The sequence below is a fragment of the Rhinoderma darwinii genome, chromosome 4 (genome assembly GCF_050947455.1).
Source record: "Rhinoderma darwinii isolate aRhiDar2 chromosome 4, aRhiDar2.hap1, whole genome shotgun sequence".
NCBI lineage: Eukaryota > Metazoa > Chordata > Amphibia > Anura > Rhinodermatidae > Rhinoderma > Rhinoderma darwinii.
Window position 1 is genome coordinate 401,515,721 of NC_134690.1, and position 19,141 is coordinate 401,534,861.

The window sequence follows — 19,141 nt, forward strand, 5'->3', positions numbered from 1 at the left end:
CAGTATTATGTGTGCTCTTTATGGTAGTATTATGTGTGCTCTATATGACAGTATTATGTGTGCTCTATATGGCAGTGTTATGTGTGCTCTATATGGCAGTGTTATGTGTGCTTTATATGGCAGTGTTATGTGTGCTCTATATGGCAGTGTTATGTGTGCTCTATATGGCAGTATTATGTGTGCTCTATATTGCAGTATTATGTGTGCTCTATATGGCAGTATTATGTGTGCTCTATATGGCAGTATTATGTTTGCTCTGTATGGCAGTATTATGTGTGCTCTATATGACAGTATTATGTGTGCTCTATATGGCAGTGTAATGTGTGCTCTATATGGCAGTGTAATGTGTGCTCTGTATGGCAGTATTATGTGTGCTCTGTTTGGCAGTATTATGTGTGCTCTGTTTGGCAGTGTAATGTGTGCTCTATATGGCAGTGTAATGTGTGCTCTATATGGCAGTGGAATGTGTGCTCTATATGGCAGTATTATGTGTGCTCTGTATGGCAGTATTATGTGTGCTCTATATGACAGTATTGTGTGTGCTTTATATGGCAGTTATGTGTGCTCTATATGACAGTATTATGTGTGCTCTATATGGCAGTTGTGTGCTCTATATGGCAGTTGTGTGCTCTATATGACAGTATAATGTGTGCTCTTTATGGCAGTATTATGTGTGCTCTATATGGCAGTATAATGTGTGCTCTTTATGGCAGTATTATGTGTGCTCTATATGATAGTATAATGTGTGCTCTTTATAGCAGTATTATGTGTGCTCTATATGACAGTATTATGTGTGCTCTATATGGCAGTATAATGTGTGCTCTTTATGGCAGTATTATGTGTGCTCTATATGATAGTATAATGTGTGCTCTTTATAGCAGTATTATGTGTGCTCTATATGACAGTATGTGTGCTCTATATGACAGTATTATGTGTGCTCTATATGGCAGTATAATGTGTGCTCTATATGACAGTATAATGTGTGCTCTTTATGGCAGTATTATGAGTGCTCCATATGGTAGTATGTGTGCTCTATATGGCAGTATAATGTGTGCTCTATATGGCAGTATAATGTGTGCTCTATATGGCAGTATAATGTGTGCTCTATATGACAGTATGTGTGCTCTATGGCAGTATTATGTGTGCTCTATATGGCAGTATAATGTGTGCTCTTTATGGCAGTATTATGTATGCTCTATATGACAGTATAATGTGTGCTCTTTATAGCAGTATTATGTGTGCTCTATATGACAGTATGTGTGCTCTATATGACAGTATTATGTGTGCTCTATATGGCAGTATAATGTGTGCTCTATATGACAGTATAATGTGTGCTCTTTATGGCAGTATTATGTGTGCTCCATATGGTAGTATGTGTGCTCTATATGGCAGTATAATGTGTGCTCTATATGGCAGTATAATGTGTGCTCTATATGGCAGTATTATGTGTGCTCTATATGGTAGTATAATGTGTGCTCTTTATGGCAGTATTATGTGTGCTCTATATGGCAGTGTTATGTGTGCTCTTTATGGTAGTATTATGTGTGCTCTATATGACAGTGTTATGTGTGCTCTATATGGCAGTGTTATGTGTGCTCTATATTGCAGTGTTATGTGTGCTTTATATGGCAGTGTTATGTGTGCTCTATATGGCAGTATTATGTGTGCTCTATATTGCAGTATTATGTGTGCTCTATATGGCAGTATTATGTGTGCTCTATATGGCAGTATTATGTTTGCTCTGTATGGCAGTATTATGTGTGCTCTATATGACAGTATTATGTGTGCTCTATATGGCAGTGTAATGTGTGCTCTATATGGCAGTGTAATGTGTGCTCTGTATGGCAGTATTATGTGTGCTGTTTGGCAGTATTATGTGTGCTCTATATGGCAGTATAATGTGTGCTCTATATGGCAGTATAATGTGTGCTCTATATGGCAGTATTATGTGTGCTCTATATGGTAGTATAATGTGTGCTCTTTATGGCAGTATTATGTGTGCTCTATATGGTAGTATTTTGTGTGCTCTATATGGCAGTGTAATGTGTGCTCTGTATGCCAGTATTATGTGTGCTCTGTATGCCAGTATTATGTGTGCTCTATATGGCAGTATTATGTGTGCTCTATATGGCAGTATAATGTGTGCTCTATATGGCAGTATTATGTGTGCTCTATATGACAGTATTATGTGTGCTCTATATGGCAGTATAATGTGTGCTCTATATGGCAGTATTATGTGTGCTCTATATGGTAGTATTATGTGTGCTCTATATGGCAGTGTTATGTGTGCTCTATATGGCAGTATTATGTGTGCTCTGTATGGCAGTATTATGTGTGCTCTATATGGCAGTATTATGTTTGCTCTTTATGGCAGTATTATGTGTGCTCTATATGGTAGTATGTGTGCACTATATGGTAGTATAATGTGTGCTCTATATGGTAGTATTATGTGTGCACTATATGGTAGTATTATGTGTGCTCTATATGGTAGTATTATGTGTGCTCTTTATGGCAGTATTATGTGTGCTCTATATGGCAGTATAATGTGTGCTCTATATGGCAGTATTATGTGTGCTCTATATGGCAGTATTATGTGTGCTCTATATGGCAGTATAATGTGTGCTTTATATGGCAGTATTATGTGTGCTCTATATGGCAGTGTTATGTGTGCTCTATATGGCAGTGTTATGTGTGCTATATATGGCAGTATAATGTGTGCTTTATATGGCAGTTATGTGTGCTCTATATGGCAGTATAATGTGTGCTCTTTATGGCAGTATTATGTGTGCTCTATATGGCAGTATAATGTGTGCTCTTTATGGCAGTATTATGTGTGCTCTATATGACAGTATAAAATGTGTGCTCTATATGACAGTATGTGTGCTCTATGGCAGTATAATGTGTGCTCTTTATGGCAGTATTATGTATGCTCTATATGACAGTATAATGTGTGCTCTTTATAGCAGTATTATGTGTGCTCTATATGACAGTATGTGTGCTCTATATGACAGTATTATGTGTGCTCTATATGGCAGTATAATGTGTGCTCTATATGACAGTATAATGTGTGCTCTGTATGCCAGTATTATGTGTGCTCTGTATGGCAGTGTTATGTGTGCTCTGTATGGCAGTGTTATGTGTGCTCTGTATGGCAGTATTATGTGTGCACTATATGGTAGTATTATGTGTGCTCTATATGGTAGTATTATGTGTGCACTATATGGTAGTATTATGTGTGCTCTATATGGTAGTATTATGTGTGCTCTTTATGGCAGTATTATGTGTGCTCTATATGGCAGTATAATGTGTGCTCTATATGGCAGTATTATGTGTGCTCTATATGGCAGTATTATGTGTGCTCTATATGGCAGTGTTATGTGTGCTCTATATGGCAGTGTTATGTGTGCTATATATGGCAGTATAATGTGTGCTTTATATGGCAGTTATGTGTGCTCTATATGGCAGTATAATGTGTGCTCTTTATGGCAGTATTATGTGTGCTCTATATGGTAGTATTATGTGTGCTCTATATGGTAGTATTATGTGTGCACTATATGGTAGTATTATGTGTGCACTATATGGTAGTATTATGTGTGCTCTATATGGCAGTATTGTGTGCACTATATGGCAGTATTATGTGTGCACTATATGGCAGTATAATGTGTGCTCTTTATGGCAGTATTATGTGTGCTCTTTATGGCAGTATTATGTGTGCTCTATATGGCAGTATTATGTGTGCTCTATATGGCAGTGTTATGTGTGCTCTATATGGCAGTGTTATGTGTGCTATATATGGCAGTATAATGTGTGCTTTATATGGCAGTTATGTGTGCTCTATATGGCAGTATAATGTGTGCTCTTTATGGCAGTATTATGTGTGCTCTATATGACAGTATTATGTGTGCTCTATATGGCAGTATTATGTGTGCTCTATATGACAGTATTATGTGTGCTCTATATGGTAGTATTATGTGTGCTCTATATGGTAGTATTATGTGTGCTCTATATGGCAGTGTTATGTGTGCACTATATGGTAGTATTATGTGTGCTCTATATGGCAGTATAATGTGTGCTCTTTATGGCAGTATTATGTGTGCTCTATATGACAGTATTATGTGTGCTCTATATGGTAGTATTATGTGTGCACTATATGGTAGTATTATGTGTGCTCTATATGGCAGTATAATGTGTGCTCTTTATGGCAGTATTATGTGTGCTCTATATGACAGTATTATGTGTGCTCTATATGGTAGTATTATGTGTGCACTATATGGTAGTATTATGTGTGCTCTGTATGGCAGTATTATGTGGGCACTGTATAGCAGTATTATGTGAGCACTGTATGGCAGTATTATGTGTGCACTATATGGCAGTATTATGTGTGCTCTTTATGGCAGTATTATGTGTGCTCTATATGACAGTATTATGTGTGCTCTATATGGTAGTATTATGTGTGCTCTATATGGCAGTATTATGTGTGCTCTATATGGCAGTATTGTGTGCACTATATGGCAGTATTATGTGTGCACTATATGGTAGTATTATGTGTGCTCTATATGGCAGTATTATGTGTGCTCTATATGGCAGTATTGTGTGCACTATATGGCAGTATTATGTGTGCACTATATGGCAGTATAATGTGTGCTCTTTATGGCAGTATTATGTGTGCTCTATATGACAGTATAAAATGTGCTCTTTATGCAAGTACTATGATAGCTCTGGCATTCTATTCATTGATTTCTTTATGCATGTACTTGTTATGTTTTATGTCTGAATTTGCATGGGGAATGTAGCGACAGTAAGGCTGGTTTCAGGTTGTAAATAAAAATGGATCATGATGGATCTCATTCATATCATGATCAGTTTTTTGATATGTAGCGTGATAATATTTTTTTGCAGACAGAGCGGAGTATAGAACTCATGGAAAGTGTTTAGAAAATATATGTTTCATCTATGGTTACCATAGTAATGAGCTATATACATAACACGTTCAGTGAGCGCCCTCTAGTGGTGACATTGATATCTGCAATACCAGTGGCTTTACAGACTACAGCTTTACCTGCTCTGTTTAGTTTGGGTTTACACACAAGAGTGACAGACAACAGGCAGGTAGCTGGCACAGAGCATGCTGGGAGTTGTAGTTTCACAACAGCTGGAGAGCCACAGCTTGGAGACCACTGCAGGAGTAACACAACAATTAGACTTTTCTTCATTTTCTTTAATATTTTGCTGTCACAATATAATACAGGATCCATTTATAAACACATTTCCTGCCATTATGTGGCATTAATCACGATACTTATTGTCTATTTACAAACGCTCTGTAGTCCTCTGTGATTGGACAGTGGGCTCCGGCGTGATCATTTATGCAAAACCTTATATGTCGGGTTTAAAACAAAATATGTGACCCAGCAGTGCTGTGCTGGTCCAACTGCACCCACAAAATGAACCCTTGGGGTGTCCAGATTGAGGCGTGAGGGGCGTGCACAGCACTGACTATATGTGGAGGGGAATCTCTGAATCCTTTCTGCCAATTTGCCGAAAAAGTATCACCGGGCCCACACCTTTATGGGCCATGGTTCGTCAGGTGATCTGTCTTGGGGTATCAGATTTGCCGAAAGAGATCAGAGAATATTCTCATCGGCATATAGGCCGCCCTGAGCTTCCTCATGTTTGTGTTGTGGGTGCATCTTATCGTTTCTATACAATTTACGGAATTATCTCATGATCAGACTTGCGGTGGTTGCACTTTGGCGGCTGCGCTACTTCACAAGAACAATTGGTACTTTATTGACCACGACAAGGTGTGATGAGGGCCAATAATTCTGCCAATTTTTTGATCACGATCCCTATAACTGATCCCTATATAAAGTATATCTCCACATTTCACGGGCTAAATCTACATACAAGTATCATGTTGAGTAACTTTGCAATTATTCATCCTATACTGATCTTGGATAACATCATGCCTACTCCATCCACACCTAAAGCTGCATTCAGAATTCATCTGGTTACATGTTAGCACTCTGACTGTGGGACTTCTTCATCTTTCTTCTGCCCTCTGCTGGTTCGGTGTCTGCACAAATCATATATGCTGTGGTGCATTCTAGGAGATGTAGTGTTTAAACCACATAATGCATTTTAGTAACGAAAAGCTACATCCCCCACAATGCAGTACAGAACAGTATAATATGTTTTATGTAAGATAATCTGTGAATGACGGTGCCGATGAATTCCAAGTGGTAACCAGCAGAATTGTGAATGCAGCTCTGGATGTGGCTGAAATATAAGGCATGATACTCCATGGAGAGATGGAGTCTTATGAAGGGTCTCCGCCCATTGCTTTTGAAGTGTTTCTCAATAGGTGAATTATATCGGGAGATGTTGGTTGAGCTCCGTGCGTGTCATGAGATTTGTCATTCGAGATCTTATTTCATGGTTGAATATTATGAACAGAAGTTTCAGTAATAATCTAAGCTGCGCCCTTGATCTTATGGACGTTACTTGACCCTCAGAAGGAGGAGCCACTTTCACTCATCCGTTTCTTCTTATTGGATTTCTTCCGGTTTTTTATAGACATCACAATTCCAACAATTGCGCAGCCCAGAACCACGCCGCCGATGGAAGCCACAATCACGGACCACATTGGCACTTGGCTGCTATCGTCTTCTGGTGGGACCTCAGCCTGTGGGAGTCCGCTGTTCTTCATGGTGAAGAGGAATGGCTGGTTCTGAGAGACGAATATATAATATGTAAATCAATCAGGAAGAAACGTTATGTGCGAACTAAAGTCCAAATTTTAGAGGGCGTAAAGCTGTATACGATGAGACCAATATACCTAAACAAAAAATCTAAAAAAAAAACTAAAATGGGGGTACAAGTGCCCACATGTTGACCCTCAAAGGTACCAATGATCTCTCTGCCACTCAGAGAGCCCTCAAAGCCAATTTGCAGCACCAAAAGGGCTCTAGTGACGCTCTCAGTACTGTCAGGCCGGGTTCCCACGTGGCGTAAACGCTGCGGAATTTCCGCAACGGAATTCTGTGCGGAAATTCTGCAGCATTTACAGTAGCAGCAAATTGGATGAGATTCAGAAAATCTCCTGCCCACACTGCGGGAAAAAAAACGCAGAATAAACGTTAACAAATTGACCTGCGGTGCGGAATTTAATTCCGCAGCTTGTCAATTTATGCTGCATTTTTGTTGTTTTTCCGTTGCGGGTTTTCCCCATTGTATTCAATAGGGATGCAAAACCCGCAACAGAAAGCCCAGTGTTTTGAGATTTTTTACGCTGCAAAAATAGCAACTATGGGAAAAAAAAAAACCATACCAGAACGCGTTCCTTCTTCCCGCAGTCCGGCCTGCTGGGATGACGTTGTAGCTGTCACATGGGCTGCAGCGTCGCCACAACAACAGATTACGTAAGTATGAGCGGCTTTTAGTGATGCGGTTTACAGACGGAAAGTAATGCGGCTTCCAGGTCAAATACGCTGCATGGTTTTTACGCAGCGTATCCGTCCCGTGGGAACCCGGCCTTAGAGGCACTACCCGAGTATAGGAAGTCTAAAGGGGATCTGTCACCTCTCATGACATGTCTGTTTTAAAAAATAATTGTATTCCCCATGAAATCACAATTCTGGAACATCTTTTTTTTTTTTAATTCTACGCTGTGCCGTTCCTCTGTTATTCCTCCTAGAAATTTTTGAATTAAATTGACAGCTTGGTGTGTGTCCCTACACCGGCTGACACTGTCCAATCAGAGCTGACAGAGGGAGACTGTAGGGACACGCCCCTTTGACAAGGGGAATGGTAACACCTAGTTGGCAATTCATTCATACAATTCTAGGAGGAATAACAGAGGAACTGCATAATGCACAGTTCTAAGAAATCTCCTTTAAAAACTGTTTACATATAAATATAATGTACATAAAAAGATCATGTCCAACTGAAATGAGTCCGGATACACTGTAACAAGCCCTGGACCTCTAAGAAGGATATAATCAGGACAGGTTTTCAGCTTCAGGGTGTAAACAAGAATGTTTCCATTCACTGCCAGCAAGCAGAGAACTTGAACATGGCAAAGAAAACTATTAAACTTTATTTAAATGGAACCAGGGTCACATGAGCATCAAGGATGAGACAGATGAGGAGCACATGTCCCATATGGCGTTACTTACGTTGGACGGACAGTTTAGTTTGGTGCGACTGTGGGTGAAGTTGTTGTAGCTCAGTTTTTTGCCGACTGGCTCAATCTGAGGGCGAAACAGAGAAAGTTACGATTCAGTCCAGTTATATGTTTATTGTTGGCCATATCACCTGTACAGCGCCCTCTGCTGATCTCACCATGTTGTTCCATAGAGCGATAGCCATCTCAGCGTGTCCTCTATCTGAGAAATGGAAGCAGTCTACAGCGAAGAAGTCCAGATCTGGGATCCCATCCTGGTGTAAAGAGGTCACATGTTAATGTGCCGTAAACTACTGCCCCAGCATTAATCCACAACTCTGCCGTGCTGCCCCAGTATTAATCCAGAGCTCTGCCCTACTGCCCCAGCATCAATCCAGAGCTCTGCCCTACTGCCCCAGCATCAATCCAGAGCTCTGCCCTACTGCCCCAGCATCAATCCAGAGCTCTGCCCTACTGCCCCAGTATTAATCCACAACTCTGCCGTGCTGCCCCAGCATTAATCCAGAGCTCTGCCCTACTGCCCCAGCATCAATCCAGAGCTCTGCCCTACTGCCCCAGTATTAATCTAGAGCTCTGCCCTACTGCCCCAGCATCAATACAGAGCTCTGCCCCTGCATCAATCCAGAGCTCTGCCCTACTGCCCCAGCATCAATCCAGAGCTCTGCCCTACTGCCCCAGCATCAATCCAGAGCTCTGCCCTACTGCCCAGGATTAATCTAGAGCTCTGCCCTACTGCCCCAGCATCAATCCAGAGCTCTGCCCTACTGCCCCAGTATTAATCTAGAGCTCTGCCCTACTGCCCCAGCATCAATACAGAGCTCTGCCCTACTGCCCCAGCATCAATACAGAGCTCTGCCCTACTGCCCCAGCATCAATCCAGAGCTCTGCCCTACTGCCCACCATCAATCCAGAGCTCTGCCCTACTGCCCACCATCAATCCAGAGCTCTGCCCTACTGCCCAGGATTAATCCAGAGCTCTGCCCTACTGCCCCAGCATAAATCCAGAGCTCTGCCCTACTGCCCTAGCATCAATCCAGAGCTCTGCCCTACTGCCCCAGCATCAATCCAGAGCTCTGCCCTACTGCCCAGGATTAATCCAGAGCTCTGCCCTACTGCCCACCATCAATCCAGAGCTCCACACTACTACTTCAGTACTTTTCCAGAGCTCTGTACTATACAGTGGAGCAGTCACTCAGCTCCTGCCACAATTCATGCACTGGACTCAGTACTACTACAACTTACACCATCCACAGGTACTACAGTGTTTGTGAAGAACGGCTGAGCCACTGCAGCAAAGTCCTCGCGGTCATTGTATTTCTCGGCCAGTGCAGCTACGTGAATCTGGTTAGAAAAGGGAGAGTGGGAAACGAAATATTAATACATGTCAAACTGGACGAGCACTCCACCATCCTGGTTATATCTGTTTCTGGAGAAGCCGGGTGCCGTTATCTGACCACTCACCTGCAAATCCCTGTTGAATTTCTTTATTTCCCCCAGTTCTGGGGATCCCTCTGGTGGGTTAATGAAGCAGGGACAAGCGTTCCTATGAGAAGGGGAAGCAAACGATTTGTTGTTTACTGCACACAGGTAGTAAAAGGACCAGAGAATTTTATTAATAAGGACTAAAAAATGAAGACGATGAGAGTTATCCACCTTAAGGAGTCTGTCCTGACACCAGGTAATGGGAGGTTGTTGAAGGGGTTTACGATTTTCGGTATCTTCTGATATATTATTTAGATACATCGAGAGTGGGGATCTGTGAGCTATTATATCATCAATGCTCAGAGCAAACTGGTCCTGGTACCTTGTCCTGTCTGATCCCATTTATACACTATATGGCACAATATGTATGTGGACCCCCCTCCGAATTATTGCGTTCAGGTGTTTTTAGCCGCACAGATTGAAAACAGCTGCATAAAATCAAACTCACAGCCGTGTAATCTCCATAGACAAATATTGCACGCCGCCACAGGACTCTGGAGGGATGAATCATGGCGCACTATCTGGCAGTCTGATGGAGGTATCTGGTTTGCTGGATGCCAGGAGAAGGCTACATACCGGAATACATAGAGTTTGCTGTGGAGGAACTCGAGTGGCTGCTCAGAGCCCAGACCTCCACCCCATCCAACAACTTTTGGATGAATTGGAAGGACGATTGTGAGCCAGACCGTCTCCCCAACATCAGCGCCTGACCTCACAAATGGCCACAAATTTCCGCAGACACCCGAAAATCTAGTGGAAAGCCTTCCCAGACGGGTGGGGGCAGTTGCTGGTTCTGGAATGGGTTGTCCAACAAGCTCATATAGGTGTGATATCAGGTCAGGGGTTCACATACTTTTGGCCATATAGTTTTTATTTATTAAAATTATTATTTGGAAATCCTTTTTAGAAGAGGCGAGGCTGCTATAGCTGCGGAAGGAGGGAAAACTCCAAAGTAACGCTCATGGTTTTGGAATGGGCTGTCCAATAAACTCATGTAGGTGCGATGGTCAGGTGTCCATATACTTTTGGCCATTACGTGTATAGAAGCCCTTGTACTATTGAAGTCGGTGGCTTATTGGTGGTAAACATTATGAAAAAGTTGTTTCGACCTAAAACATTAAAATAAATATCTAAATCGATGAGGGTTACACCTCTAGGACCCCCAACGATCGGAGCACCAGGAGTCCCGTGACCTCCAATTTGTGACACAAAGAGCTGATCTTGCTCGGATGTCTCTGTGACTACCATGTAATGGCTTCTCTTCCAATCTGTGGTTGCCACTGGCCGCCTAGTATTGCAAAACAGGTGCCACAAGCCCCTCGTTCAGCTGGTAAGCCACGTGTAAGGGTCTGAGAGCCACATGATCGGGATCACTGCAGTAAAGTAATATATGTCTACAGCTTCCCTCACAGCAGCACAGAGTAATGTCTATATGTCAGATATAGTTGGCTCAGTGGTTAGGTGTTTGGCTTTACTCCAAGTTTCCTCCCACACTGCATTGGCCAATTCTAGATTTAAGTTATTAGACAATATTTTACTTACGGCTTCAAGACGCTGCAGCCAAACGTCCCTGAATTGACTGTACGCAGCCCCTCGATCTCCATGATTTGCACCAGGTTGACAAAAACTCGAGGAATCTAATGGAGATAAGAGAAAAGGAATTAGAAGAAATACTGAGCATCATGGGAGATGAGCGCGGACAGCGGAAGTACAATCCATCGCCCTGTGGCCAATGGAAATCGACTAACACCTCCATCAGAATTCTCTCTAATTTATTTTCCATCATTGTGTAGATTTTATATCTTGCACTAAAGATGGTTTCATGGGTGGCCGCACCTCTTTATAGAACATATCCAGGGCGGTCTCAATATGCTTCACATGATTGGTCAGAGAATATCGTTCCTGGAAAATAAAAGCAACAGTATTATTTTTTTAGTACCACCGTAAAATGATTCCTTCTGATCATCCAGAAATCCTGCTAATCCGGCATTAGTTTCTGGACGGACATCTATAGAGTGAGCCTCGTACACAGAGATCAATGCTCACAGCGCCACCTAGAGCTGATTCTAAGGGAAATGCGTTACCACGCTACACTATTGCTGCTTAGTTTCTTTCAATCTAAACCATTGGCTAAAACCAAAATAACATTACTGGAAAAAAAACACGAAAAAATGGCATTAAAAAAAAACAAAGCACATGACCTTAGCAGGGGCGGAGCGGAGACGGTTTTGTCTGCTTCTCCCAAATCCGGCTGTTAAAATCATAACTGGATCACAGACATGTTTTCTTTCCGCATCTCGATACAATATAATATAGGGCACCTCTGGCCACTGCTCCAAGCTGTCTCGCGTCCCACCTCTCCCCACTCTCTAGCACTCTCTACTCACAAGACTGTCTGGATTAGACATGAAGGTAATAATTGAGCACTATACAGCAGCATTAATTGATATGGAGGTATTAACATGGGAGTATTAATTGAGCATTGTATGGTGGCATTAATTAGTAATATATGGGGGTATTAATTAGTAATATATGGGGGAATAATTCATCAATATATGGGGTATTATTTGAGCTCTATATGACAATATTACTTAGTACTGTATGTTGGCATTAATTCAGCAATATATGGGGGTCTTAATTTAGGATTGTATGGGGGTAATAATTCAGCAATATATGGGGGTAATAATTCAGCAATATATGGGGGTATTAATTGAGCAATATATGGGGGTATTAATTGAGCAATATATGGGGGTATTAATTTAGCAATGTATGGGGGTAATAATAAAGCAATATATGGGGGTATTAATTGAGCAATATATGGGGGTATTAATTGAGCAATATATGGGGGTATTAATTTAGCAATATATGGGGGTATTAATTTAGCAATGTATGGGGGTAATAATAAAGCAATATATGGGGGTATTAATTGAGCAATATATGGGGGTATTAATTGAGCAATATATGGGGGTATTAATTGAGCAATATATGGGGGTATTAATTTAGCAATGTATGGGGGTAATAATAAAGCAATATATGGGGGTATTAATTGAGCAATATATGGGGGTATTAATTGAGCAATATATGGGGGTATTAATTTAGCAATATATGGGGGTATTAATTGAGCAATATGTGGGGGTATTAATTGAGCAATATGTGGGGGTATTAATTGAGCACAGGGTAGGAGTATTATTTTTGAGCGATGTATGGGGTAATATAACATGACAGGATTTAGTAATATATTGGGGCATTAATTGAGCATTGTTGGTGGGTAATCGTAAATGATTGTAGCCTTAGGGGGTTCTCTCCATAGAAGAATTAAAAAGCACTGATATATATTTTCAGGGATATGGCTGGGGCACGTGAGAAGTCTGGAAAATGTAAAGGATAAGGACAGTCAAAAAACATACAAAAAATATTTATTGGATGGTTCTGGTTATGAGGTTTTGGGTGAATAAAGCTTCTTCACTGTATAAATGAAAAGTTCTCAAACTTTCTAATATACTTTGTTTCAATTCTTCGCCATTTACAAGATATGTTAGCTGTCAGTGAATGAGAACACTCTTATTTACATTCAGTGGCAGCAAACCTGCACATAGCAAGTCCCACTCTTAGCTGAGAAGTGGATACAATGTATCAGTCTAGAAAAACTGGAGCTAAATACATCATCAGCTGCTAAACTCTCTGATAGTTTGTTACAATGTATCAGTCTAGAAAAAACGAGCTAAATACATCAAAAGCTGCTGCACACAACTCTCTGATTGTTTGTTACAATGTATCAGTCTGAAGTCCAGGCTGTTTAGCTCACAGAGCATTGTCTAGACTGCTTTCTGCTAATGGCGAAGAAAATCCTAAATAAAGAAATTCTGTTCCATTTACTCACCCGGTTTCTGCAGTACTGGCAGAGGTCATTGCCACCAATAAAAAGTGTGATTAACTTCCAGTCTTCTGCAAAGTTAATATCCTAATAGAAGATGAAATAGGAAGGAATCAGTGGGAATATTATTAATACTAGGGCAGGATGCAGAACACCTGGACTTATATTGGAAACCTATGAAAGGGTTTTGCCATTCTAATGTATTATTATAAAATGTCTGATTACTAGTGGCACCCAGTTTTCACGGAGCCATTCACTTTAGTGATCCGTTGAAAGATAGAACTTGTCATATGTTTCCATGTATCACAGACGGACTCGGGCGGCGCACACGCTCGTGTGCATTAGGGCTTAACCAACAGGATCCCAAAATATAAACCCGGCTGAGATAGTTACTGTGCTGATGTTATAACATGTTATGAGCATCGCAGTTCTGCACTTTATAAATTACCCCCATTATATTATTCCGCTATTAGCAAAGTAGCAATTGAAGCTGATGATACTCACTTTGCTCTCCTTCATCTTCTTTACTAGAGTCTCAGCTTGAGCCGGCATATTCCTATATGAAAAAAGTAAAGAAAGAACTCTACATTATAACAGTATATAAAGGGAGGAAAGGAACATAAAATGTCCTGAACATCCTATTCATTTATTATCAATACAATTTAAAGCAATTATATTCTTGTATATAGGGGATAGTATTATAGTAGTTATATTCTTGTATATAGGGGGCAGTATTATAGTAGTTATATTCTAGTACATAGGGAGCAGTATTATAGTAGTTATATTCTTGTATATAGGGGCAGTATTATAGTAGTTATATTCTTGTATATAGGGGCAGTATTATAGTAGTTATATTCTTGTATATAGGGGCAGTAATATAGCAGTTATATTCTTGTATATAGGGGGCAGTATTTTAGTAGTTATATTCTTGTATATAGGGGGCAGTATTATAGTAGTTATATTCTTGTATATAGGAGCAGTATTATAGTAGTTGTATTCTTGTATATTGGAGCAGTATTTTAGTAGTTATATTCTTGTATATAGGGGCAGTATTATAGTAGTTATATTCTTGTATATAGGAGCAGTATTATAGTAGTTATATTCTTGTATGTAGGGGGCAGTATTATAGTAGTTATATTCTTGTATATAGGGGCAGTATTATAGTAGTTATATTCTTGTATATAGGAGCAGTATTAGAGTAGTTATATTCTTGTATATAGGAGCAGTATTAGAGTAGTTATATTCTTGTATATAGGGGATAGTATTATAGTAGTTATATTCTTGTATATAGGGGGCAGTATTATAGTAGTTATATTCTTGTATATAGGGGCAGTACTATAGTAGTTATATTCTTGTATATAGGGGCAGTACTATAGTAGTTATATTCTTGTATATAGGAGCAGTATTATAGTAGTTATATTCTTGTATATAGGAGCAGTATTATAGTAGTTATATTCTTGTATATAGGGGCAGTATTATAGTAGTTATATTCTTGTATATAGGGGGCAGTATTATAGTAGATATATTCTTGTATATAGGGGCAGTATTATAGTAGTTATATTCTTGTATATAGGAAGCAGTATTATAGTAGTTATATTCTTGTATATAGGGGCAGTATTATAGTAGTTATATTCTTGTATATAGGGGCAGTATTATAGTAGTTATATTCTTGTATATAGGGGCAGTAATATAGCAGTTATATTCTTGTATATAGGGGGCAGTATTTTAGTAGTTATATTCTTGTATATAGGGGGCAGTATTATAGTAGTTATATTCTTGTATATAGGAGCAGTATTATAGTAGTTGTATTCTTGTATATTGGAGCAGTATTTTAGTAGTTATATTCTTGTATATAGGGGCAGTATTATAGTAGTTATATTCTTGTATATAGGAGCAGTATTATAGTAGTTATATTCTTGTATGTAGGGGGCAGTATTATAGTAGTTATATTCTTGTATATAGGGGCAGTATTATAGTAGTTATATTCTTGTATATAGGAGCAGTATTAGAGTAGTTATATTCTTGTATATAGGAGCAGTATTAGAGTAGTTATATTCTTGTATATAGGGGATAGTATTATAGTAGTTATATTCTTGTATATAGGGGGCAGTATTATAGTAGTTATATTCTTGTATATAGGGGCAGTACTATAGTAGTTATATTCTTGTATATAGGGGCAGTAATATAGTAGTTATATTCTTGTATATAGGAGCAGTATTATAGTAGTTATATTCTTGTATATAGGGGCAGTATTATAGTAGTTATATTCTTGTATATAGGGGGCAGTATTATAGTAGATATATTCTTGTATATAGGGGCAGTATTATAGTAGTTATATTCTTGTATATAGGAAGCAGTATTATAGTAGTTATATTTTGTATATAGGAGCAGTATTATAGTAGTTATATTCTTGTATATAGGAGCAGTATTATAGTAGTTATATTCTTGTATATAGGAGCAGTATTATAGTAGTTATATTCTTGTATATAGGGGCAATATTATAGTAGTTATATTCTTGTATATAGGGGGCAGTATTATAGTAGTTATATTCTTGTATATAGGGGCAGTATTATAGTAGTTATATTCTTGTATATAGGGGATAGTATTATAGTAGTTATATTCTTGTATATAGGGGCAGTATTACAGTAGTTATATTCTTGTATATAGGAGCAGTATTATAGTAGTTATATTCTTGTATATAGAAGCAGTATTATAGTAGTTATATTCTTGTATATAGGGGATAGTATTATAGTAGTTATATTCTTGTATATAGGTGCAGTATTACAGTAGTTATATTCTTGTATATAGGGGCAGTATTATAGTAGTTATATTCTTGTATATAGGGGATAGTATTATAGTAGTTATATTCTTGTATATAGGGGCAGTATTACAGTAGTTATATTCTTGTATATAGGAGGCAGTATTATAGTAGTTATATTCTTGTATATAGGGAGCAGTATTATAGTAGTTATATTCTTGTATATAGGGGCAGTATTATAGTAGTTATATTCTTGTATATAGGGGATAGTATTATAGTAGTTATATTCTTGTATATAGGGGCAGTATTATAGTAGTTATATTCTTGTATATAGGGGGCAGTATTAAAGTAGTTATATTCTTGTATATAGGAGGCAGTATTATAGTAGTTATATTCTTGTATATAGGGGGCAGTATTATAGTAGTTATATTCTTGTATATAGGGGGCAGTATTATGGTAGTTATATTCTTGTATATAGGGAGCACTATTATAGCAGTTATATTCTTGTATATAGGAGCAGTATTATAGTAGTTATATTATTGTATATAGGAGCAGTATTATAGTAGTTATATTCTTGTATATAGGGGGCAGTATTATAGTAGTTATATTCTTGTATATAGGAGGCAGTATTATAGTAGTTATATTCTTGTATATAGGGGGCAGTATTATAGTAGTTATATTCTTGTATATAGGGGGCAGTATTATGGTAGTTATATTCTTGTATATAGGGAGCACTATTATAGCAGTTATATTCTTGTATATAGGAGCAGTATTATAGTAGTTCTATTCTTGTATATAGGAGCGGTATTATAGTAGTTATATTCTTGTATATAGGCGGCAGTATTATAGTAGTTATATTCTTGTATATAGAGGCAGTATTAAAGTAGTTATATTCTTGTATATAGAGGGCAGTATTATAGTAGTTATATTCTTGTATATAGGAGGCACTATTATAGTAGTTATATTCTTGTATATAGGGGGCAGTATTATAGTAGTTATATTCTTGTATATAGGGGGCAGTATTATGGTAGTTATATTCTTATATATAGAAGCAGTAATATAGTAGTTATATTCTTGTATATAGGGGCAGTATTATAGTAGTTATATTCTTGTATATAGGGGCAGTATTATAGTAGATATAGTCTTGTATATAGGGGGCAGTATTATAGTAGTTATATTCTTGTATATAGGAGGCAGTATTATAGTAGTTATATTCTTGTATATAGGAGGCAGTATTATAGTAGATATATTCTTGTATATAGGTGGCAGTATTATAGTAGTTATATTCTTGTATATAGGGGGCAGTATTATAGTAGTTATATTCTTGTATATAGGGGGCAGTATTATGGTAGTTATATTCTTATATATAGAAGCAGTAATATAGTAGTTATATTCTTGTATATAGGGGCAGTATTATAGTAGTTATATTCTTGTATATAGGGGCAGTATTATAGTAGATATAGTCTTGTATATAGGGGGCAGTATTATAGTAATTATATTCTTGTATATAGGAAGCAGTATTATAGTAGTTATATTCTTGTATACAGGGGCAGTATTATAGTAGTTATATTCTTGTATATAGGAGCAGTATTATAGTAGTTATATTCTTGTATATAGGGGCAGTATTATAGTAGTTATATTCTTGTATATAGGGGGCAGTATTATAGTAGTTATATTCTTGTATATAGGAGCAGTATTATAGTAGTTATATTCTTGTATATAGCGGCAGTATTATAGTAGTTATATTCTTGTATATAGGGGCAGTATTATAGTAGTTATATTCTTGTATATAGGAGCAGTATTATAGTAGTTATATTCTTGTATATAGGGGGCAGTATTATAGTAGTTATATTCTTGTATATTGGAGCAGTATTATAGTAGTTATATTCTTGTATATAGGGGGCTGTATTATAGTAGATATATTCTTGTATATAGGGGGCAGTATTATAGTAGTTATATTCTTGTATATAGGGGCAGTATTATAGTAGTTATATTCTTGTATATAGGGGGCAGTATTATAGTAGTTATGTTCTTGTATATAGGCGGCAGTATTATAGTAGTTATATTCTTGTATATGGTGGGCAGTATTATAGTAGTTATTTTCTTGTATATTGGAGGCAGTATTATAGTAGTTATATTCTTGTATATAGGGGCAGTATTATAGTAGTTATATTCTTGTATATAAGAGCAGTATTATAGTAGATATATTCTTGTATATAGGGGCAGTATTATAGTAGTTATATTCTTGTATATAGGAGCAGTATTATAGTAGTTATATTCTTGTATATAGGGAGCAGTATTATAGTAGTTATATTCTTGTATATAGGAGGCAGTATTATAGTAGTTATATTCTTGTATATAGGGGCAGTTTTATAGTAGTTATATTCTTGTATATAGGGGGCAGTATCATAGTAGTTATATTTTTTTACATAGGGGGCAGTATTATCATGTTATATTATATATCATTCTTACTCAGCTTTGGAACCACCAATTGCTACATTGAACATTTGGTTAGTTGTGCCAGTACCGGTGGAGAATCCCTTTAAGGCTGGATTAAACTTCTTCAAAATGTCTGAAAGGAATATGGGGAATAAGACACAGGAGATCAGAAAAAATCTGAATTATCTGAACCTTAAAATAAAAGTCAGTTCAAGGACATTCTAAATCCGTTATAATACGACCACAAAACCTTATATTTCCAACCTATCAGAATTTATATTTCATTTATTTACTTGAGCTAGAAGAAAAATGAAAGCTGTATTCTAATTGGTTGCTATGCGGCCTAGTGTTCTGTGATTGCCATGAGCTACAAGAATACAGGGACTGGAAGTGTTATCATAGG

General features: G+C 37.9%; 1 protein-coding gene across 1 annotated transcript in view; it reads right to left on the reverse strand.

The window, feature by feature from the left end:
• Window positions 1-5,213: 5,213 nt before the first annotated feature.
• The window catches only part of PLB1 (phospholipase B1), a 105,735-nt gene continuing 91,807 nt past the window's right edge, over window positions 5,214-19,141 (reverse strand). Inside the window, exons 48-57 of the mRNA XM_075863770.1 lie at window positions 18,772-18,871; window positions 14,046-14,097; window positions 13,548-13,628; window positions 11,504-11,569; window positions 11,210-11,304; window positions 9,647-9,728; window positions 9,428-9,526; window positions 8,344-8,439; window positions 8,178-8,252; window positions 5,214-6,730 (exon numbers count right to left, since the gene is read on the reverse strand). Of these exons, the coding sequence (XP_075719885.1) occupies window positions 6,512-6,730; window positions 8,178-8,252; window positions 8,344-8,439; window positions 9,428-9,526; window positions 9,647-9,728; window positions 11,210-11,304; window positions 11,504-11,569; window positions 13,548-13,628; window positions 14,046-14,097; window positions 18,772-18,871 (965 nt within the window). The 3' untranslated portion in view covers window positions 5,214-6,511. The remainder of the gene's footprint in view (window positions 6,731-8,177; window positions 8,253-8,343; window positions 8,440-9,427; window positions 9,527-9,646; window positions 9,729-11,209; window positions 11,305-11,503; window positions 11,570-13,547; window positions 13,629-14,045; window positions 14,098-18,771; window positions 18,872-19,141) is intronic.